Source organism: Heterodontus francisci, chromosome 27 (assembly GCF_036365525.1).
Source record: "Heterodontus francisci isolate sHetFra1 chromosome 27, sHetFra1.hap1, whole genome shotgun sequence".
In the NCBI taxonomy this organism is placed as follows: Eukaryota; Metazoa; Chordata; class Chondrichthyes; order Heterodontiformes; family Heterodontidae; genus Heterodontus; species Heterodontus francisci.
In genome coordinates, this window is record NC_090397.1 from 62,007,987 (window position 1) to 62,031,471 (window position 23,485).

The 23,485-nt window shown below is 44.1% G+C and overlaps 2 protein-coding genes across 3 annotated transcripts in view; one reads left to right on the forward strand and one right to left on the reverse strand.

Annotated features, from left to right (window-relative positions):
* The window catches only part of fbxo18 (F-box DNA helicase 1), a 51,051-nt gene extending 47,774 nt beyond the window's left edge, over positions 1-3,277 (reverse strand). Inside the window, exons 1-2 of the mRNA XM_068059666.1 lie at positions 3,204-3,277; positions 2,246-2,301 (exon numbers count right to left, since the gene is read on the reverse strand). Of these exons, the coding sequence (XP_067915767.1) occupies positions 2,246-2,301; positions 3,204-3,277 (130 nt within the window). The remainder of the gene's footprint in view (positions 1-2,245; positions 2,302-3,203) is intronic.
* Positions 3,278-3,829: 552 nt separating this feature from the next.
* ankrd16 (ankyrin repeat domain 16) lies at positions 3,830-22,958 on the forward strand. Of its 2 annotated transcripts, XM_068059788.1 has the most exons (7): positions 3,830-4,502; positions 8,858-9,078; positions 12,980-13,022; positions 16,283-16,391; positions 17,350-17,511; positions 20,500-20,578; positions 22,783-22,958. In XM_068059788.1, the coding sequence occupies exons 1-7, from the start codon at positions 4,165-4,167 to the stop codon at positions 22,941-22,943; spliced, it is 1,113 nt and encodes a 370-aa protein (XP_067915889.1). In that variant the 5' UTR covers positions 3,830-4,164; the 3' UTR covers positions 22,944-22,958. The 2 variants fall into 2 exon arrangements, with proteins under 2 accessions (XP_067915889.1, XP_067915890.1); XM_068059789.1 differs by lacking the exon at positions 17,350-17,511.
* Positions 22,959-23,485: the final 527 nt, after the last annotated feature.

Genomic DNA, 23,485 nt, shown 5'->3' on the forward strand with positions numbered 1-23,485 from the left:
GTAGCATTGGATGAAGCAGGATCTATGGTCAGAATTCCCTGTTCTTCTTCAGATAGTCCCATGAGGTCTTTAGTATCTATCAAAACAGTTGGAAAAGATGAGAGCATCAATGCATCAAAATGTTGCTAAGACAGATGCTCCAACTGCCCGGAAATAACCAGACTGCAACAGATGGAAAGGGACCAGACGTCCCAGCACAAGCAGCTGATAATGCTTTAATCATTTCTTTCAACAACTAAAGAAAAAGGATAATTATTTGATTAGGAGTGAAATTGAAGGTTACGGGAGAAACACTGAGATGAATAGATCATCCTTTTCTTTTTGGCCTCCTTGTCTCGAGAGACAATGGGTAAGCGCCTAGAGGTGGTCAGTGGTTTGTGGAGCAGCGCCTGGAGTGGCTATAAAGGCCAATTCTAAAGTGACAGACTCTTCCACAGGCACTGCAGGTGAAGTTGGTTGTCGGGGCTGTTACACAGTTGGCTCTCGCCTTACGCTGCTGTCTCTTTTCCTGCCAACTGCTGAGTCTCTTCGACTCGCCTCTATTCAGACCCGCCTTTATAGCTGTCCATCAGCTCTGGTGATCACTGGCAACTGGCTCCCACAACTTGTGATCAATGTCGCAGGACTTTTCATGTCGCATTTGCAAACGTCTTTAAAGCGGAAGCATGGACGGCCGGTGGGTCTGATACCAGCAACGAGCTCGCTGTACAATACGTCCTTGGGGATCCTGCCATCTTCCATGCAGCTCACATGGCCAAGCCATCTCAAGCACCGCTGGCTCAGTAGGGCGTACATACTGGGATGTCGGCTGCCTCAAAGACTTCTACGTTGGAAATGCCACCTGATGGCAAGGATTCTCCGGAGGCTTGAAACACTCGGACTTTTGTGTTCTGTGTTAGTATGCCATTTTCCCACACCCTCTTGGCCAGTCTGGACATAGCAGCAGACACTTTTCCCATGCGCTTGTTGATTTCTGCATCTAGAAACAGGTTACTGGTGATAGTTGAGCCTAGGTAGGTGAACTCTTGAACCACTTCCAGAGCGTGGTTGCCGATATTGATGGATGGAGCATTTCTGACGTCCTGTCCCATGATGTTCGTTTTCTTGAGGCTGATGGTTAGGCCAAATTCATTGCAGGCAGCCGCAAACCTGTCGATGAATCTCTGCAGACACTCTTCAGTGTGAGATGTTAATGCAGCATCGTCAGCAAAGAGGAGTTCCCTGATGAGGACTTTCCGTACTTTGGTCTTCGCTCTAAGACGGGCAAGGTTGAACAACCTGCCATCTGATCTTGTGTGGAGGAAAATTCCTTCTTCTGAAGACTTAAAAGTGTGAGAGAGCAGCAGTGAGAATAAGATCCCAAACAGTGTAGGTGCGAGAACACAGCCCTGTTTCACACCATTCAGGATGGGAAAGGAGTCTGATGAGGCACCGTTATGCTGAATTGTGCCTTTCATATTGTCATGGAATGAGGTGATGATACTTAGTAGCTTTGTGGACATCCCATCGTTGCTAGTAGTCAAGAGACTATGTCTGCTGACAAGGTCAAAGGTTTTGGTGAGATCTATGAAGGCCACGTAGAGAGGCATCCGTTGTTCGTGGCATTTCTCCTGTAGCTGGTGAAAGGAGAACAGCAGGTGGATCTCTCTGCTCGAAAGCCACACTGTGCCTCAGGGTAGACACGCTCAGCCAGCTTCTGGAGCCTGTTTAAAACGACTCGAGCGAAGGCTTTCCCCACTATGCTGAGCAGGGAGATTCCACGGTAGTTGTTGCAGTCACTGAGATGAATAGATCATAACATAAGTTAAAATGGAATATGCGGCACAAACTGTGTTGAACTGGACAAAAAAAGTGACTCCGAAATCAGTAGCTGACTGCTTTTCACATCAGCATAAAAAGGATTAACCAGGTAGCCACCTGGATCTTCACCCATACAAGCAAGTCTAACTTCATCTTGATTTAAAAATGCCCCTTATTTTAATCAACATCAGCCTTTAAAATAAACAACTGCAGATTGTTAAACAGCTTTGGAATCTATTTTACTTCTTCTGATCCTAAATGAAGGATGAGAATTTTAAATTGAGTACTTTGATTCAACTATTTGTCTTATTTCTTAAATTAATTCCCCTCCCGTCATTCTGCTTCTGAATCCTATCCTCAGATAGTAGTAATTCAAAGTTATTGAACAGAGGAATGTGCAATTTGAATGTCAAGGTGTTAAAAGGGAGGTAATAGATTTACTCACAATGAGCCATCGTAACATGGGTCACACTGCCACACCTGAGACTTGGGGCACGCAAACTGTAAAATTAGAAAAAAAACTCATGTTAAATCCTGACAGGATGACAATGGCTCAGCTAGTTAAGGGACTGATCAGGAACGTTCTGGCACCAATGCCCAGTCTGTGCCAAATTGGCTGACCACAGACAGATGGCAGTAAGGGCATAACAACTTTATCAACCTCCCTGGGTTAAGAGGGAATTGTTAAATGTGAACAGGAGATGCCAGCAAGGACGGGATCAGGCTCCCATGGTCAAATAGAAATCACAAAAGCAAACAGCACAGAAAGACGCCATGTGGACCATCATGCCTGTGTCAGCTCTTTGAAAGAACTGTCCAATTAGTCCCATTCCCCTACTCTTTTTTCATAGTCTTGCAAATTTTTCCTTTTCAAGTGTTTATCCAATTCCCTTTTGAAAAAGTTAACTGTTGAAATCTGCTTCCATCAACCTTTCAGGCAGCATCACTTATCTGCAGACTCTTCTGACAAATATTCCACTCAGTCTCCCCGTTATAGTGCCCAACAGAAGTTTAAACATCTTCTATGTTTTTCCCCCATTAACTTGCTTGGCAGCTTACTCTGCCACGCATACCATCAGTACCTGGGAAATGGACAACAGCTACAGTCTGAGGAGCCAATCTTTACACAGAATTGAGTTTGAAATCAGTGCATCATCCAGAGAACTGTACAGGACGCTCAAACAAGACAACCTGCCCCTAATTTACTAGTCAGCTGCACACCACGTCCAAGACACTGCAAAGGCACTCAGTAGTTACATCTTGCAGCCTCTGTGGCTTTAAATCCCCTCCCCATTCTTCTTGTGAGACATGTCAAAGCCAGAGTTACATTCCCAACTAAATTCCCAAAGCTAGATACAGTTCCAAGCCTCTCAATGAGATCTTTTACATAACTACCATCTTACATCCTCCTACACTTCCCTTTAATCTCACATACACAGCCAGTTCTCTTCTTTGATTGATAGCACTGAATAACCATTCATAAAACACATTGGCTGTGGCTTAACCAATCAGAGGAGAAAAGGGGGTGGGATCCTTCTAAACAAGTCAGTCCCATTCAAGGACAACTGTGTGCTTTCCATGGGTTTGTTGCTGCTTGTTCTCTTGTTTGTGATGATTTTCAAACTTTTATATGTGAGAGAATCCCCAGCAGATATTGACACACTCCTAGGGGACTCCCTGCAAATATTGACACACTTCAAGGGTGTCCCACAAATAGTGACACCCTTCTAGAAGACCCCCTGAAGATATTGACAAACTTCTGGGGAATCCCTTGCAAATATTGACACGTTTCTAAGGGACCTCCTCCAAATATTGACTATTTTGCGATTTAAAATGCCTGCCTATCTTTTCATGTCTACACATTTCTATAAAAGTGCTTTTAAAAATAACGAGAGTTGGTATTTTTAGTTGTTTGAAATTCTGACTGAATCATTAAGCTACTCCTTGTTTTTTTTCTCTAAAGGTGATGTGCATTTCCAGCATTTCCTGATTTGATTGCCTGAGCATGTTTTTAGTCGGTCGCTGACAGTCTGGAGGTGGAGCTGACACACATTAGTGTGTGTGGATGGCTTAAAACAGGCTGCAGTAAACAGCTGGCCATTTTGCTTTCATAAGGAGTTATATGCATGATAAATGCCCATTAGGGCGAGTGCCAGAGGGTGACCACCAGCACTGGGTACCTACCTACCCACCCCTGTGAGGGAGTCAGTGATCTCAGGGGTGGGAGTTTCTCACAATGTATGTCAGGCTGCAGAATGAGGTTGTGACAAGTGAGGGTGGACATTAAATGCTCAATATTTTTTTTCTTGCTGGAGCTATATTGTGAGATGCGCCTTTATATTTAGAGTAAAACCAGTAACTGTAATGGCCTGTGAAGGCAAAGTCAGGCACCTCATTAAAGTGATACAAGAAGGGAGCCTTTGCCTCCTTAAAGAAGAGATGTGCAAGGGTGATGGTGTTACGGATGCAGTGTTGGAGGGGCACTTTGGGAGATCGGGTGACACCGTGCTGCATTATGCTACCAGGCATGGGCACCTGGAGATTCTGAAATACCTGGTGGAGGAGCTTGGTACCAACATTGAGCTGGTCAACAGTGACTACAAGCGAGCCTTGCATGAAGCGGCATCAATGGGTCACAGAGAGTGCCTGAGGTATCTGATTGCTCAAGGGGCCAGGGTTGACTGTTTGAAGAAAGCTGATTGGTGAGTGGCAGTGCTGTGGGATACCAGCAAACAAACCGTGTGCAAGTCTTCCTGTACCATTAGCTGTTCCCCTCCCAGGTGAACAAGTGACGGCTTCCTTCTTCCCTCTCAGGTGGATGTAAAAGATCCCACGACACTATTTCAAAGCGGGGGAGGGGGGGTGTGAGTTCTCCCTGGTGTCCTGGCCAATATTTAATCACTCAACCAATGTCACTAAAACAAATTATCTGGTCATTTATTTCATTGCCATTTGTGGCACCTTACGGTGCACAAATCGGCTGCTGAGATTTGTACATTACAACAGTGATTATAACTTCAAAAGTACTTAATTAATTGTGAAGCACTTTGAAATGCCCTGCATTTCTTCAAAATAGTCTGAGGGATCTTTCATCTACCTTGAAAGTGCAGATGAAGCCTCAGTTTATTGTCTTATCAGAGATACAGCACCTCAGACAATGAGGCACTGCCTCAGTATTACACTGGCACATCAGCTTAGACTATGGGCTGGAGTGGGTCTTAAACCTATAACCTTCTGACTTTAAAGTGAGAGCACTACCAACTGAGCCACAATTGGTAGCTAGGTAGCATATAGATGTTGAATGTTAACCCCAACTCTGTTGCACTATTTGTTTTGTTCATTAGCAAAGTTAGTTTGAATTTTTTCCGAGTTCATTTTTTTGGTGGTTGCATTGTTCGGGATTTTGCAGTGTTTGCCAACAGTGTAGGTGGTGGAGTAATATGGACAAGGTCAAGATATCAGACCCGAAGGCGAACAGCATCATGTGCTTGGCCCTGTAGCACGAGCAGCTTATTTTCTGGTTCCAGAATACATCGCTGCATTGCTAGCTGCAGGGATTGTGGAGTCACCCTGCACCCATGTACTCCCAGCACAGAGACACTAGATGGCGTTCAATAGTGGTCTGAACAAAATAAAAAGCAAAAAGATACAGATGCTGAAATCTGAAACAAAGACAGAAACTGCTGGAAATATTCAGCCTGTCAGGCAGCTTCTCTACCCAGGGATTAATATTCCAGGTGTAGACCCTTCACCATGATGGAAACAAATTAAACATGAACTGTATTTACATAGGAATTGGGGAAATAAAAATCATTCCACTCCACACATAACCCAACCGTCCACACAACATAGTCCCCATGTAACACAGCCCATCCAACACACAGTCCACACAACACACAGCCCAATCAACAAACACCCCATCCAACACATCTCACACACAAGTATACCACACATGACATATACGACACAAACATACCCAATGCACCACTCAAGACACACCCTACACACAACACATCCCCCTGACAAGGTCCCTCATGGCAGACTGGTACAAAAGGTGAAGTCACACGGGATCAGAGGTGAGCTGGCAAGATGGATACAGAACTGACTCAGTCATAGAAGACAGAGGGTAGCAGTGGAAGGGTGCTTTTCTGAATGGAGCGATGTGACTAGTGGTGTTCCACAGGGATCAGTGCTGGGACCTTTGCTGTTTGTAGTATATATAAATGATTTGGAGGAAAATGTAGCTGGTCTGATTGTTTTCACTGGAACGACGGAGGTGGAGGGGTGACATGATAGAGGTTTACAAAGTTATGAGCGGCATGGACAGAGTGGATAGTCAGAAGCTTTTTCCCAGGGTGGAAGAGTCAGTTACTCGGGGACATAGGTTTAAGATGAGAGGGGCAAAGTTTAGAGGGAATGTGCGAGGCAAATTCTTTACACAGAGGGTGGTGAGTGCCTGGAACTTGCTGCCGGGGGAGGTGGTGGAAGCAGGTACGATAGCGACGTTTAAGAGGCATCTTGACAAATGCATAAATAGGAAGGGAATAGAGGGATACGGTCCCCGGAAGTGCAGAAGGTTTTAGTTTAGGCAGGCATCAAGATCGGCACAGGCTTGGAGGGCCGCATGGCCTGTTCCTGTGCTGTACTGTTCTTTGTTCTTTGACAACTCATATCACACACGAATATGCTCCACACACCAAACAACACATCCCACATCCTGCACAATACACACGCACCACACAACACACCCTACACGCAAGAAGAAATCAAATGACCTGTAAAATATGTAAACAGAAAACAGATGATGGTTAAATAGTTTAAATTATATTAATAGAAAAATATAGAAGGAATGTGATAGAAATTAAATGTATCTACTAGACACAGAACGTTAATAGTTGGAAAAGGCTGGAGGTATAAGGTAGGTAAAGGTGGAAGAAAACTAGCAAGTTGGGTCAGGCCCCAATAGCCCAGGAGCTAGAGAGAAGGGAAAAAACAGGTCAGCGCCAAGGAGGGAGGCTGCCTCGCCAGCACAGTGGTGCGATGGAGGATGCTCACACCAAACACTGACCTGTCCCTGTCCCCCTCCCTGCCCGCGTCCTCCCCCGCCCCTGCCCCCACAGAAATGCTGATGCACCCATCCCATCAAAGGGAAAGTGGGAGCTGGAGTTTAGGTCTGAAGTTATTAAAGTCAGTATTAAGGCCAGAGGACTGCAAAGTGACAAATAGAAAGAAGAGGTGCCGTGCCTCAAGCTTCCCTGGAGCTCCATTGGAGCAGTGCAGGAGGCCAAAGACAGAAAGCCGGAGTGGGACAAGGAATTGTAGACTACACTTGCAGTACTGTGTACAGTTCTGGGCTTCATATGATGCAAAGGATATAGAGGCACTGGAGAAGGAGCCAAAAATTTTTTACTAGAATGATACCAGAACTAAGAGGTTATTACTTATCAGGAAAGATTGACAAGTCTGGGGCTCCTCTCTATAAAGGAGTAGGCTGAGGGATGACCTTATAGAGGTCTTTAAAATTAAATAGAGATTTGATAAGGTAAATGTAGAAAAGATGTTTACACTTGTGGGGGAGACCAAAACGATGGGCCATAAATATAAGATCGTCACTGATAAATCCAATAGAGAATTGAAGTGAAAATTATTTACCCAGAGAGTGGTTGAGATGTGATTTGGCAAAAGTGGACTGCAAGCAGCTACTGAAAGTAAATCAGTTTCAGAGCAGTGGGAGGTATTCAAGGAGGAGAAAGGGATGGTTCCGAAACAGAAATGTTCCCAGAAAGAAAAAGGTTGGGACTCTCAAATCTACACCCCCTTGAATGTCAGAGTAGGATAAGGCAAAAAAGGAAAGCTTATGACAGATGCCAAGGGCCCAATACTGCACAAAGCCTAGAGGAGTATAGAAAGTACAGCAGTGAAATTAAAAAGGAAATTAGGAAAGCAAAGAGAGGGCATGAAAAAATATTGACGAGTAAAATCAAGGACTGAGATGAGGAGGAATTTCTTTACTCGTGGGGTTAATCATTGGAATTCTCTACCCCAGAGGGCTGTGAAGGCTCAGTCATTGAGCATGTTCAAGACAGAGATCGATAGATTTCTAGATATTAGAGGCATCAAAGGGATATGAGGATAGTGTGGGAAAATGGCATTGGGGTAGAAGATCAGCCATGATCTAGTTGAATAGTGGAGCAGGCTCAAGGGGTCAAATGACCTACTCCTGCTCCTATTTCCTGTGTTCCTAAGGAACTCGCTACCACAGGGAGTAGTTGTGGCGAATTCCATAGTAAAGGCCTGCTACCCGACTCGGACCCGACGACGTGTCGAGTTGGGGTCGGATCACAGTCCTGTGTCCGGCATTCAGGCTTGGGTCGGGTCGGGCCGGATTGGACACGCTCCATCACCACCTCAGGTAAGTGACTTTAATGTTAATTTACTTTTTGGACTTTAAAGGTGGTATTGTTACAGTTATTTTAAGCTTGTGCAGGTAAGGAACAAAGTGATAAACGGAAGGTAGTTAACTGATGGTCAGGTCGGGTTGGGTTGGGGGCGGGAAAAAATGGAAGGACTCGGGCAGGCTCAGGCTCAAGGTCGGATGGGGTTCTGTCGGGCTCAGGTCGGGTCTCATTTGCAGACCCAAGCAGGCCTTTATTCCATAGATGCATTTAAGGAGAAGCTAGATAAACACATGGAGAAAGGAATAGAAGGATATGCTAATAGGGTTAGATGAAAAGAGGTGGGAGGAGGCTTGCAGCGTAAACATTGGCATGGACTTGTTAGTCCGAATGGCCTGTTTTTGTGCCATACAATCTATGTAACACGAGGTTGGAAGAGTGCATGTAAATGGCTGACTCACCCAGGAAGCAGTAATTATGGAGCTGGACAATGGTGAGAGAGGCAGAGAATGAACAGTTGACTTTCCTGGTCCACAAAGCTCAGAACTGGTCTGAATGACTCTGTATTACACCAAGTCTTGTATTTACCCACTCAAGCTTGAGGGTTGGAAGGGAGAAGGTTCTTAATGCATGGAGTGTTAACTTCTCTGAACACCTTGTAGGACACCACTGATGATGGCTTGCACGAAAAAGAACCTCGAGGTCATTAAAGATCTGATTGAAAGTGGAGCGAGCCTGACCCTGAAAAACAAGGACGGCTGGAGCAGTTTCCATATCGCATGCCGCGAGGGCAATCCAGAAATTATCCAGTATCTTCTCGACGTCAGTCCAAGCATCTGGGATGTGGAGAGCAGAATAAACCGAACACCTCTACACACTGTAGGTAAGATGAACCTATTCTGACGTACTCTGCACTGGATTGTACTGTATAGTGCTATAGATCTCCATGAATAGTACATAAATTTTCTCATTCCTATAATTTTATTGTAATATAGGAACAGAAATAGGCCATTCAGCCTCTCGAGCCTCTTCTACCATTCTGTTAGATCATGGTTTATCTGCAACTTAACTCTATCTACCAGCCTTGGTTCCACAGTCCTTAATACCCTGGCTAAACAAAAATCTATCAATCTCAGTTTTGAAATTTCCAACTGATCCCCAGACCCAAAAGCTCTTTGGGGAAGAGAGAGCTCCAGATTTTTAGTACCCATTGTTGGAAAAAGTGCTTTATGACATCACCCCTGAAGGGCCTAGTTCTAATTTGAAGGTTATGTTCACTTGCTCTGGACTCACCCACCAGAGAAATAGTTTCCCTCTAACTACTCTATCAAAAGGGAAGAGCACAGTGGCGCAGTGGTTAGCACCGCAGCCTCACAGTGCCAGCGACCCGGGTTCAATTCTGGGTACTGCCTGTGTGGAGTTTGCAAGTTCTCCCTGTGTCTGCGTGGGTTTTCTCTGGGTGCTCCGGTTTCATCCCACAAGCCAAAAGACTTGCATGTTGGTAGGTAAATTGGCCATTATAAATTTCCACTAGTACAGGTAGGTGGTAGGGAAATATAGGGATAGGTGGGGATGTGGTAGGAATATGGGATTAGTGTAGGATTAGTATTAAAAAAAAAATGGGTGGTTGGTGGTCGGCACAGACTCGGTGGGCCTGTTTCAGTGCTGTATCTCTAAAAAAAAAATACAAATTTCAAGGGGTTTTTTTTTAGGCTGGAAAAATTAAGGTGAAGGGCCAAGGTCCACCAGGGTTGGAGGAGTGAAAGAGATGAGGTGAATCAAACAGTGGTTAATTGATTCTATGCTTGGGTTTTAAAAGCCTATTGGTTATAAAAGGAAGGGAAGACTCAAGAAGCCAAAGGTGTTAATAACCCAAGCTCACTCCATAAAAATTCTGCTCCCACAGGCAAGGCCTCACTCCTTACGAACAGAGATGTGAACTTTTTGCATAAAGTAATTTTGCGTTGCAACGAACCCATTTTATAGTCAGTATGTGCACTGGAAACAGTGTAGGGTATCACCATACACTCCTGATTTTTCAGACTGAGAGGAAAATAACACTGGAAAATCACGCATTTCAAGCTAAAAGGCACAAATTGAAGTTTCTTAAGAAGAAAGATTAAATAGATTAAAAGCAGATGTGGCCAGGTTGCGACACTTTGTCTAACCATCCTCCTGATCTTTGGCATGAGTGTGTACATACGAACAGATGAATTAGGAGCAGGAGTAGGCCACGGCCCCTGGAGCCTGCTCCACCATTCAATGAGAACATGGATGATCTGATTGTAACCTCAACTCCACATTCCCGCTTACACCCGATAACCTTTCATCCCTTTGCTTATCAAGAATCTATCTAGCTCTGTCTTTAAAATATTCAAAGACTCTGCTTCCACCACCTTTTGAGGAAGAGCGTTCCAAAGATTCACGACCCTCCGAGAGAAAAAAATTCTCCTCATCTCTGTCTTAACTGGGAGACCCCTTATTTTTGAACAGTGACCCCTAGTTCTAGATTCTCCCACAAGAGGAAACATCCTTTCCACATCCACCCTGTCAAGACCCCTTAGGATTTTACATGTTTCAATCAAGTCGCCTCTTACTCTTCTAAACTCCAGCGGATACAAGCCTAGCCTGTCCAACCTTTCCTGATAAGACAACCCGCCCGTTCTGGGTATTAGTCTAGTAAACCTTCTCTGAACTGCTTCCAACACATTGACATCCTTCCTTAAATAAGGAGACCAATACTATACACAGTATACCAGGTGTGGTCTCACCAATGCCCTGTATAACTGAAGCATAATCTCCCTACTTTTGCATTCAATTCCCCTCGCGATAAACGATAACATGCTATTAGCTTTCCTAATTACGTGCTGCACCTGCATATTAACCTTTTGCGATTCATGCACTAGGACACCCAGATCCCTGTGCATCTTAGAGCTCTGCAATCTCTCACCATTTAGATAATATGCTTTTTTATTCTTCCTGCCAAAATGAATAATTTTACACTTTCCCACATTATACTCCATTTGCCAGATCTTTGTCCACTCGCTTAACCTATCTATATCCCTTTGTAGCCTCCTTATGTCTTCATCACAACTTACTTTCCTACCTATCTTTGTGTCATCTGCAAATTTAGCAATCATACCTTCGGTCCCTTTATCCAAGTCATTTATATAAATTGTTAGAAGTTGAGGCCCCAGCATTGATCCCTGTAGCACACCACTCATTACATTTTGCCAACCAGAAGTTGACCCATTTATGCCTACTCTCTGTTTCCTGTTAGCTAGCTAATCTTCTATCCATGCCAATATGTTACCTCCTACACTATGAGCTTTTATTTTCTGCAGTAACCTTTGATGTGGCACCTTGTCAAATGCCTTCTGGAAATCTAAGTACAGTACATCCACCGGTTCCCCTTTATCCATAGCACATGTTACTTCCTTTCACAAAACCAGGTTGACTTTGCCCGATAACCTTAAGGGCAGGAAGTCTCCAAAGAATTCTCATTGAGAGAGCAGAATATTTGTCTTTCAAACATGCTAAAGGATTTGTCCTGAATAATACATCTGAAAACTGTAGAAGCTCACAATATGTTGGAGAAAGACAATTTGGCGAGAGACTGAGATTTTTTAAAAATTGGGCTGGATTTTGTGTAGGAGGCAGGGCTCCCGGCGCCAGGCCGAAAAGGTGGGGTGAACGAACAGTCCAGGGGAAGAGGGTCCCGGGGCTAATGTGGTTCCTGGCGGGGGTCCTCCGTGGGCCACAGATTGCTCACAAAGGAGGGACTTTCTCCCAAGCCCACAGACGGGGCTCCTCGTTTTACAAGGTGCCCTCCCTGCATGATGGAGGCACCCCACTGCTGTTAAGATCCCAGCGGCGGCGGGAAGGGCCCTTAATTGGCCATTAATAGGCTACTTAAGGAACTCAATTGGGCTCTGAGCAGGAAGGTCGTCATCAGCCTAGCCCACCCCCGGTAAGATCGCTTGGCGACGGGCCCATTGCCCCCCCCACCCCCCCCATCATTGCAATTCTCTGTGCCCCCCCCCCCCCCCACCTCTGACCCCACCTCGGTGGGGGAGGGGGGCCATAAAATCCAGACCATTTGCTCCAGTTCCTCCCCTCTCCCTAAGATGTTGATTGCTTGTTCGGATACAGTTCCATAGGTGTTGATCACCCTCTAGTTCTTCATCTAAGTCAACATTCTCCATGTGGGCATTGTAATGGTTATATTACAGGATTCGTACCCCAGAGAATGAATTCAAATCCCACCCAGCAGCAATGTGGTAAATGACCAGATAATCTGTTTTAATGATATTGGTCAAGGGATAAATATTGGCCAGGACAACAGGAAGAATTACCCTGCTTTTCATGTCCATCTGAGAGAGCAGACCAGGCCTCAGTTTAACATCTCATCTGAAAGATGGCAGCTCTGACAGTGCAGCACTCCCTCAGTACTGCGCTGGAGTGGCAGCCTTGATTTTATTCTTAAGCCTCCAGTATGGGACTTGAACCCATATAACCTTCTGACTCAGAGGTGAGGGTGCTACCCACTGGGCCACGATATTGTGCATTGTTTATGGCGTAGTGATGTTATTTTTCAAAGCGACAAATCGTTTGGACACAGATCATGTTGTGCATTTGATGAATGCAATTTTAGAAAAAAAGAAGTTTGGCAAAATGGTCTTTCAGCAAACACACAACGCTCCTTTGAGATGTGTCTGATTGTGGACAGCACCACAAGAACAGCACTAATTGATTCAGCTTGCAATTTTTTTCTTATTATTCAGCTATGCATGGACACTTTGAGGCTGCGGAGGTGCTTCTAGAAAGGTAAACTCCTTTGTACAAACAAGATAAACTTGTTCACTGAAGTACCATGTGTAATAGCAATACCTAGAGAGTCCAATCTCAAACTTTGCATGGAAAGTACATCACACCGTGTTAGTAATGACACAGTGTCATCAAAATCATGTCAGTGGTTTGCTCCATGCCAGATACCAGGAGAGTGTTGGGGTGTGCAGTCCAGGCTGGACATTTGCATTCCCTGCAGCGTTGGTGAACACCACTGATATCCTACCTGTTTGATCTGTTTTGGTGCCCGAGCAGCCTTAGCCCTATGCCACAGATATTCTGACTTTGGTGGAAATGTGTCTGGGAATATTCAGCCCTGCTTACTTACCCATGCTGAGGTTTGCCATGGTGCAGACATGGAATGGCTGGAGTGCAATTTCCTCCTTAAAGTGTTAAGTGTATTTTGTTAATACTATTGCAATCTTGTTGTTCTAAAGCTGTGGAGGCAGGTTCCAGTTGTCACCATAACTAAGTTAGGGATGTAATTTCTGGGCAATATCGTCATTGTATCGGAGCACTGGAGTTGACAAGGGTCCATTGTGTGTGGAACTCAATGGAAAATGCTGCTGATACGGAATACTTGTTTGTGTTTTAAAGCAGTTTCTTTTTGTTAGTGAGGTTTAAGAAATTCTGTAGAGCAAATCCTGAATACAATATTCAGTGACAAGAAGCAAGTACTTTCATTATTGCACAGCTTATTGCTCTGATTTCAGAAAGGGTTTTGTTTTTTATTATTCATTGTTATTTATTATTTGCGAGACTGTCAGCTGTGGCTCAGTGGGTAGTGCTCTCACCTTTGAAGGTAGAAGATTGCAGGTTCAAGTCCCACTTCAGAACTTGAGCACAAAAATCTAGGCTGATACTCCAGTGCCATCATGAGGGAGGCAACTGCACTGTCAGAGATGCCATCTCTCAGATGAGATGTTAAACCAAAGCCCTCTCAAGTGAACATAAGAGATCCTCTGGCATTATTTCGAAGAAGAGCAGGGGAGTTCTCCCAGGTGTCCTGCCCAATATTTATCACTCAATCAATATCACTAAAATAGATAGCCGGTCATTATGCCATTGCAGTTTGTGAGAGCTTGCTGTGTGTAAATTGGCTGCCATTTCTGGCATCACAACAGTTACTATACCTAATTGGCTGCAAAGTGCTGGGACGTCCTGAGCTTGTGAAAGGTGCTATGTAAATGCAAGTCTTTATTTATTGATTATCAGGGTGTGGGCATCACTGGCCAACCCCTGTTTGTCCTGAGAAGCTTGGGTGAGTCTTTTCCTTGAACTGCTGCAACTGTTGTAATGATGGTGTCCACATGGTGTTCGTTAGAGAATTCCATGATATTCACCCAGCGGTGATGAAGGAACCGCTTTATATATCCCAAGTCAGGATGGTGGGTGACTTGGAGGGGAATTTGGAGGAGGTGATGTCCCACAGCTTTTTTGCACCGATGGGGAGAGGGTGAATATTGAGTCCAGTGGCAGTGGGGCCCCAATCAAGCAAACTGCTCTTTCCTGGATGGTTTCAAGCTTCTTGAGTTTTGTTCAGTCTGCAGCCATCCAGGAAAGTGACAACGATTCCATCACACTCCTGACTTGAACCTTGTAGATAATGGAGAAGCTTTGAAGGTTCAGGAAATAAGCCATTTGTCATAGAGCACCCAGCCTCAGATCTGCTGTTATAGCCATGGTGTTGTTATGGCTCGTCCAGTTAAGCTTCTTGTCAGTGGTGACTCCAAAGTATTGTGGTGGGGGACTCAAGAATTGTGATGCCATTGAAGCCCAGTAGGAGGGGATTGGACTTTCTCTTGCTCAAATCGGTCATTACTTGGCACATATGCAGCACAAATGTTGCCTGCCACTTGTCAGCCCAAGTCTGGATGTCATCCAGGTCCTCCTGGCATGAGCTGCTCATTATCCAACGAGTTGTGAATGGAGCTGAACACTGTGCAGTCATGAGTGGACAGTCAAACCACATTTGGGGTCTTACCCCACTGGGAGCATTGACCACCACAGGTCGCTGTAGGGGTGGGGGAATCAGTCTGGTTTTGTCTGTGTTAACAGCAGTTGAGGACAGGGTTGGCCTCAGCTGTGATTTTCCATTCCCCATGGTTGAATAACTTTCTGGTATTCAGTTTGTCATGACCGAGGCAGGAGTAATGCACTGTCAGTTCAGTCCCATTACTCCACAGGTCACAGCATATTATTAAAGTTTTCCCATCTACTGGAAATTAGCCAAATTAAACACTTCATTAACCCCCAAAATAAAGCGCACCAAACCAGGTATCTTTAAACAACAACAAATTAACTATTTATTAATAAACTAAATCTTAAATTCTATTGAGATAAATCTATGTCTTATTCCTCCTAACCTTCATACACACACATATACATTCAAAAACCAACGGTTAACCGGTTTCAAAAAATGTTTTAAATTAGAACTGTTTCTTTGGAATAATAAAGTAACTGGGTTGTAAGTCTTTGTGGGTTACGTTTTCAGTTTGGTGAGGTATCCCAGAGTCGAATAGTCAAATGCCACTCAAAGTCTCCAGGCAAATTTGACAAACATTCTATAATGGATAGGCGTTCAAAGTACTTCAGTTGCAGCAGGCATCACACAATTCTTTCAACAAGGGGTATAGCAACAGGTCTATTTGGATTTTTAAATTGGCAGTCTATCAGTAGAAACTTTACTGAGAATTCCAGAACTCCCAGAAACACAAATAGGCAACAGAGAGTCACTCCTGAGGCAGAGACTTCTTAGAGATTGGAAGTAAAAAGGAATTTGCTACCTCCAACAAAGCAAATGTTCCTTCCCAGGGTTGTTTTTCCCTCTTTAGGCAATAACACAGCCTGTAGACCAAAGTAGAATTTTTCTGCTGAGAGAGAGACAGCTCCTTTCTTCAGTGAAGCACACTTCACTGGTCTCCAGATCAAACCGGTTCTAGCCAGTCTTTACACACAGTCAAACTGATACAATAGGCATGTGACCTGATCTCTCTTGCTGTTGCTTGGGAAACAAGCCTGCTGCTTGCACACGGGTTCCCAGAGAATATAAAAGCAACTTTCAGTCTTAAAGGTACACAGGCAGCACCCCCCCACCCCCACTTAGTTTTTAAACAACAGAAAAAAAAAACTTCCATGACAACCTGAACCTAGACTCACATCTGAAAAGTGACAATTTACTTATTCATCGGGGCGTTGGGCACTGTGGGTTTGAAAATGCTGCTCTTGGTTGTTTATAGGTGCGGTTACAAGCCAGATGCCAAAGACAGCTGTGAAGTCACTCCGTTCATGGATGCAGTGCAGGATGGCCACATCAAAATTGCTAAGCTCCTGCTGGAGAGGCACAGGGTGGGCTATGATCTGACTTGCTAAGTAGAGTGTAAGATGTGTAGAGTTACAGGACGGGAATACATAGAGAAGTCTGTATTTGGAACATATGAACAGGAGTAGGTCAGTCAGCCCCTTGAGCCTGTGGAATCAATCAGAGCTTGGATGAGCATTGCTTATTACATAGAATATAAGCAGGAAACAGGCCATTCGGCCCAACTGGTCTATGCCAGCATTTATGCTCCAAATGAGCCTCCTCCCAGCCATCTTTATCTAACCCTATCAGCATATCCTTCTATTCCTTTCTCCCTCATTTGTTTATCTAGATTCCCCTTAAATGATTCAGAAATAGCCTCAAAATGTTGCTACAAATCATAATATTGGACTTTCTAAATGCACTTCTATAAACAGTCCTGGATACCCACATGCGGGAGAGTAGATGGTTGAGTGCTTTGCTGCTGTGCCTGCACTGGGAACTTGTATGTATGGCTTTGACAGGGCTTAATTTAAATATAACTGCTCCTAGCATTAGTGCAGAAGCTGACTGGAAGATTAAATGGGGTTTAATAAAAAGCAATCTTGCTTCCCAGTTCTCTGCCCATTTTTCAGATCAGTTACCCCTGTTAATCAGGCAAAATCAATTGGAAAGTTACATGAAATCCACAATACAGAAACAGCCATTTAGCCCAGATGGTCTATGTCAGTGTGTACACTCCACACGAGCCTCTCCCCACCCTTCTTCATCTAACCCTATCAGCGTATCCCTCTGTTCCTTTCTCCCTAATGAGCTTATCTACCTTCCCTTCTGCATCAATCCTGTTCACCTGTACAACTCCTTGTAGTAGCACACTCCACATTCTTACCACCCTTTGGATAAAGAGAAAGTCTACCCCAGTAGATCAGATAGGATAATAGTGTGGAGAATTATTGGTGGCAGTTCAATCCTTATGGTAACCCACAAACCCATCATCTATTTCAGGCCAATTTCTCAGCCACTGATGCCCTGGGGGCTCAGTCACTGCACCGAGCCGTGGTAACAGCACAGGACGAAGCCATTCACTTCCTAGTCACGGAGCTTGGCGTGAACGTAAATGAGAGAGCCACAGATCTAAACCTGACAGCTCTGCATTATGCAGCCAAGGTCAGTTGTCTAGAGATCAATGTCAGGAATAACTACTGAGCAGTATTGAGTAGGCTGTGCAGTTTTTATGACAGCAGCACACCTGGAAAGATCCAAATGGTCCCGATGAAACTAGCTGATCGTCTCTGTTAAGCCCAGAGGTGCATTTACCCCACCCATTAAAACATCATCTTACTAACGATTTTGCAAAACTGTTTGGTAGAACAATGGGACTACAACAATTAGTGCGACTAAAGTATGGTTTCTTGTCTTTGGTTTTATATGATAATTCAAATAAACTCGGGTAAATCTGAGTTAAAAGCAACATTTGCCAGCTGTGTCTCTGGGATGTCTCTGTGAAATTTCCTTCTTTGGCAATTATTTCTGTGGTGAGCCAACCCATGAGGCTGGCTGCAAGGCAAATAGCCCTCATCAGCTTACTCAATGTGGACGTCTGACCTGAATCTATTTTTGATCTTGGTTTCTATTCATGTCTGGCTGCCCATAATACAGCCCACTGTTTGTTTTCATGGAATTCAGCACAGGCTATTGAATGCAAATTCCTCTTGGTCAGAGCAGTCCAAAAGTCCAATTTTCAACTCTTGTCGAGTGGTTAGAATGCGTGAATACCACTGAGAGGAGGCTAGATTCCGAGGCTATCAGCCATTGTTTGCCGGAATGTTAGTCTGCTCAGATCCCACATGTTACAGACAATCTTCAAACTTGCAGCTTCTGCAATTGTTTCTGCATTCATGGGCTCCAACATATAGATGTTAGGCTTTCTATTTATCTGACCTCAACACAAGGTGGGGTGCATAGTGCTTTGCCAACAGGTAGCTTATATATGTGCTGCCTGAGGCAGTAACCTAAGTTTTCTGATTAGTGTTGTTTTAATGTGGGAAGTTAAGATAAGCTATTGCCAGTTTTAAAATAATGGTAATCAACAAGTCAAGATTACTGCCTCTGATGGTACATGTATTAGCTGAGTGTTGATGGAGCTCTAAGTGTATAATATATTCTATAGGGTTGGTTGGTAGAGTATCTGTACAGATGATCTTATATGGGATAATTAACATTGTTTTAGCAAGGGAAGATTCTGACTGATAAACCTTCTTAATTCCTTTGATGACAATATGCATAAAATGCAATTCCCTGCGATGTAGTTGACTTGGATTTTCTGGAAGTTTTTAATAAGATTCCACATGAAAGACTTTAATTAAACTGAAAGCCATGTGGAAGAAGTGACTGGATAGTGGGATAGTCTAATGCAGGCAGGGATCTCCATTCACCCCTCCCACTGCACCACAGCCCCAACCCATCTTCCCAGATCGGGGTTAATTAGGCATGCAGGGTGGGCTCCCAGCAAGGTTTCTGCTGCCAAGAGGGAGCTCACCGCTGTAAATAAGGGAAATGGGAACATGCTGGCAGTGGAACATCACTGCAGTAGCAGAAGATTTTCACCACAGAGTTTGGAGAGGTTTGATAAGGTCCCGCATGGGAGATTGGTTAAGAAGATGGGATCCAGGGCAATTTGGATCCAAAATTGGCTTAGTGGCAGGAGGCAGAGGGTGATGGTTGAAGGTTGTTTTTGCGAGTGGAAGCCTGTGACCAGTGGTGTACCACAGGGATCGGTGCTGGGTCCCTTGCTGTTTGTAGTGTACATTAATGATTTAAACGTGAATACAGGAGGTATGATCAGTAAGTTCGCAGATGACACGAAAATTGGTGGTGTCGTAAATAGTGAGGAGGAAAGCCTTAGATTACAGGACGATATAGATGGGCTGGTAAGATGGGTGGAGCTGTGGCAAATGGAATTTAATCCTGAGAAGTGTGAGGTGATGCATTTTGGGAGGACTAACAAGGCAAGGGAATATACAATGGATGGTAGGACCCTAAGAAGTACAGAGGGACCTTGGTGTACATGTCCATAGATCACTGAAGGCAGCAGCACAGGTAGATAAAGTGGTTAGGAATGCATATGGGATACTTGCCTTTATTAGCCGAGGCATAGAATATAAGAGCAGGGAGGTTAGGCCACAGCTGGAGTACTGTGTGCAGTTCTGGGCACCACATGATTGGAAGGATGTGATTGCACTGGAGAGGGTGCAGAGGAGATTCACCAGGATGTTGCCTGGGCTGGAGCATTTTAGCTATGAAGAGAGACTGAAAAGGCTCGAGTTGTTTTCCTTAGAGCAGAGAAGGCTGAGGGGAGATATGATTGAGGTATACGAAATTATGAGGGGCATTGATAGGTTAGATAGGAAGAAACTTTTTCCCTTAACGGAGGGGTTAATAACTAGGGGGCATAGATTTAAGGTAAGGGGCAGGAGGTTTAGAGGGGATTTGAGGAAAAAAAATTTCACCCAGAGGGTGGTTGGAATCCGGAACACACTGCCTGAAGAGGTGGTAGAGGCAGGAACCCTCACAATATTTAAGAAGTATTTAGATGAGTGCTTGAAATGCCTTAGCATACAAGGCTATGGGCCAAGTGCTCGAAAATGGGATTAGAATAATTGCGTTCTTGATGGCTGGCACAGACATGATGGGCCAAAGGGCCTGCTTCTGTGCTGTATAACTCTATGACTCTGTGACACTAACTGGGTTACAGGATAGGGACAGAGAGAGCTAGTGACTGGTGTTTTATCAGCGTGGGGCTAACAGTGTTGTTCAGTGTTCTGCAGGGGTGAATGCTTGGAACATCTTGCTGCTGATGTTTGTTCGTCAGTATTGAGAGTGATAAACATTCACTGACCACACAAACTGCATTAGCATTACTATAGGACAGAACATAGACACAGCAGTGTTATTTTACTCATTTAAATTTTACAGTAGGATAATATATAGTGTACTTAAAATTAGCATGCCATTTATATGTTGTTTTTAGAGTAAGTAAGTAAGAGCAACTGCAGGAAGAAGGCTGAGAAATTTTGTTTACTTATGAATTATTTGCATCAAATCTATTCATCATAGACGTGCACCAAACCTGTGCTTGTTTTACTGTCTTTAAAGGAGGGACATGCTGGCACTATAGAGACGCTGCTAACATTAGGAGCTGACGTACATGCAAGGGATGCCAAAGGTCGCTCTGGTAAGTTCTTTATTTTAACTCACTCGAGAAGCCAAGTGAAGGGCACAACCTCAGCTGAAAAAAAGCAAGGTGCAGCCAATAGGATTGTTCACACTGGCTACCTGGCCCTCTTTTTTTATTCTTTCATGGGATGTGGGCGACACTGGCAAGGCCAGCATTTGTTGCTCATCCCTAATTGCCCTTGATAACTCAGTGGCTTTATAGGCCACTTCAGAGGGCAGTTAAGAGTCAACCACATTGCTATGGGTCTGGAGTCAAATGTCGGCCAGACCAGGTAAGGATGGCAGACTTCTTCCGTAAAGGACATTATTGAACCAGCTGGGTTTATACGACAATCTACAATAGTTTCATGGCACCATTACTGACACTAGCTTACAATTCCAGATTTTTGTTAATTAATTGAATTTAAATTCCCCCAGCTGCTGTGGTGGGATTTGAACCCACGTCCACAGGGCATTAGCTAGGGTCTCTGAATTACTAGTCCAGTAACATTACCACCAAGCCACCGTCTTCTTTCTGTAGCTCTGTCCGTGCTCAAGTGCCCCTGGAGAAGTAGCATGCAGTGTCTGCTTGCCCGCTTGAGACCTCGCACCACTGGTGGGCACTGAAGGGACTAGAGTGCATACTGGATACCGAAAACAATATTATGATTTGATAAATTTCCTTCAGTTTTACTATAATTTGGAGCTTATATTGTTTGTGCCACCATAAAAAGAGGGCACTTTTGCTAAATTGATTTTGATCGATAATGTAAGTCATCTTAATTGCCAGTCAGGAAGATGTGACAGGAGTAAGGGGAGAACACTGGACTTCATCTAGCTTTCTTTTCGATGTAAAGACAAGCTACCTCATACCTGAGAAGACAAAAGGGAGCCTGGGTTTCCCTCATTTTGCAACAGAACAGCAGAGCAGAATTTGTACCTAGACCTCCAACTCCACCACAACCGATTTTCCTGGGTTGGGTTAATTAGTCGCTACAAGTAAGGGATATGGGACAGTGGGGACATCGCTGCAGCAACAGGAGACCTCCGCCACATGATTTAAAGAGTTCCAAAGACTAACATGGCCACAGCTTTTGTAAGCCTCGGCCTACAAAGTTAAGTAGACATTATTTGGAGATAGAGGAGGCCTCAACTAGGCCCTCGCCCTCCATCAGAAGGCTTTGATGACATTTCTGTGCAATCCCAATAATAAATTAAATACCCCTAATGTTTCTCTCCCCCCAACTCTTTTTGGGTATTTCTTGGGGTGATTTACATTTTCGTGTTAGAGAGGATAGGCACATTTCCTATTGGCTTTCCACATGAACAGTTCCTGACACAGTCACGAGAAGGAAAGCAGAAGAAGTCTGATGTTCTGAAAGTGAAGAGGTGGGTACTTTGGGTCTGGAACGTTGTACCACAGACCTTTGGTTGTGGGTGCTCCATCACAATTTTTCAAATGGTGATATTACCCAGTTCACCAGAGAGTGGGATAACATTGAGCTGAGGTAAGAACATACCCCACAGGGACCGAGGAGTATGACATCGCTCTCCTGTATAAGAGTGGCTGCTCTAAAAGTGACATTAGCTGTGGCTGGGAACTATGGGTCTCATGACTTGTAAAAATGGCCACTCGAGAAAAAAAAAATGAAGTAGGAAACGATATGAAAAAATCTATAAATACAAGGAAATTAAAACATGAACAGAAAAAGGGGAAGGAAATGGGTCAAAACAAAAGTAGTGTTCATATTTTTACTTGCAGTGTGGTTCTTTAAGTGTGTTTTGTGATTATACATGTTGTCAGCCATCACTCAGTATTAACACACTTGCCTCTGAGTTAGAAGGTTGTAAATTCCAGTCACACACACCAGAGTCTTGAGTACAACGTCTAGGCTGACACTGTCAGAGATGCCATCTTTCAGATGAAATGGTAAAGTGAAGCCCTATCTGCACTCACAGGCGGATGTAAAATATCCTACAGGACTAATGGAAGAAGAGTAGGGGAGTTCTCCCTGGTGTCCAGGCCAATGCTTATCCCTCAACTAACATCACTAAAACAGATTTCCTGGTCATTAATGTTTGTGGAAGTTTGCTGTGTGCAAATTGGCTGCCATGTTTCCTACATTACAATGGTGACTACATTTCAAAAGTACTTTATTGGCTGTTTGGAACATCCTGAGGTTGTGAAAGGTGCTATATAAATGCAAGTTCTTTCTTTTACAGCTTTGCACATGGCTTGTGCAGGCCAGCATACCAAGTGCATAAGAGTGCTCGTAGCTGCTGGACTAACTGATTCAACAGACGATGGCGGAATGCTAGCAAGGCAGCTGCTCAAGAAACCCGAAGCACTCAAGGTTCTGGATGACATTACAGACTCGAAATAAAAGATATTTATTCAACTCTATTTGCAGTAAATTTCTTCCTACTTTTTGACACATCTCAATCTGAAGGTTCGAGGTCCTGCCCCCTCCTCCCCTTCCTGCCTCCTCCCAGCTGGGCTACTTTAAGCTTTGGAGCTTGACCAATGTTTCCCATCACATCCCCTCCCCACAGTTCTGTTGCTTCCTCTTTGCCAGTTTCCCATCACCAAACTGAGAAATTGGCTATTTAGATTTTTGTCCCAGTTGTACAGTTCCCTTCAATTAATGATCCTGAATTATAACTTGAAATCCCACTACAGCAGCTGGGAAATTTAAATTCAGTGTATAAATAAATCTGGAATAAAAAATTAGTATCAGTAATGGTGATCATGAAACTACTGGATTGTTGTAAAAACCCATCTGGTTCCCTGATATCCTATAGGGAAGGGAATATGCTATCCTTACCCAGTTTGGCCTACATGTGAACATAGACCAACGTGGTCTTAACTGCCCTCTGAAATGGCCTAGCAAGGCACTTAGTTAAGGATGTTAGAGATGGCACTAAA

Coding starts and splice junctions, on each gene's coding strand:
- ankrd16 (XM_068059788.1), top strand. CDS start 4,165: ATGGCCTGTGAAGGCAAAGTCAGGCACCTCATTAAAGTGATACAAGAA. Junction 4,503..8,857: donor TGTTTGAAGAAAGCTGATTG/GTGAGTGGCAGT, acceptor AACACCTTGTAG/GACACCACTGATGATGGCTT. Junction 13,023..16,282: donor GCGGAGGTGCTTCTAGAAAG/GTAAACTCCTTT, acceptor GGTTGTTTATAG/GTGCGGTTACAAGCCAGATG.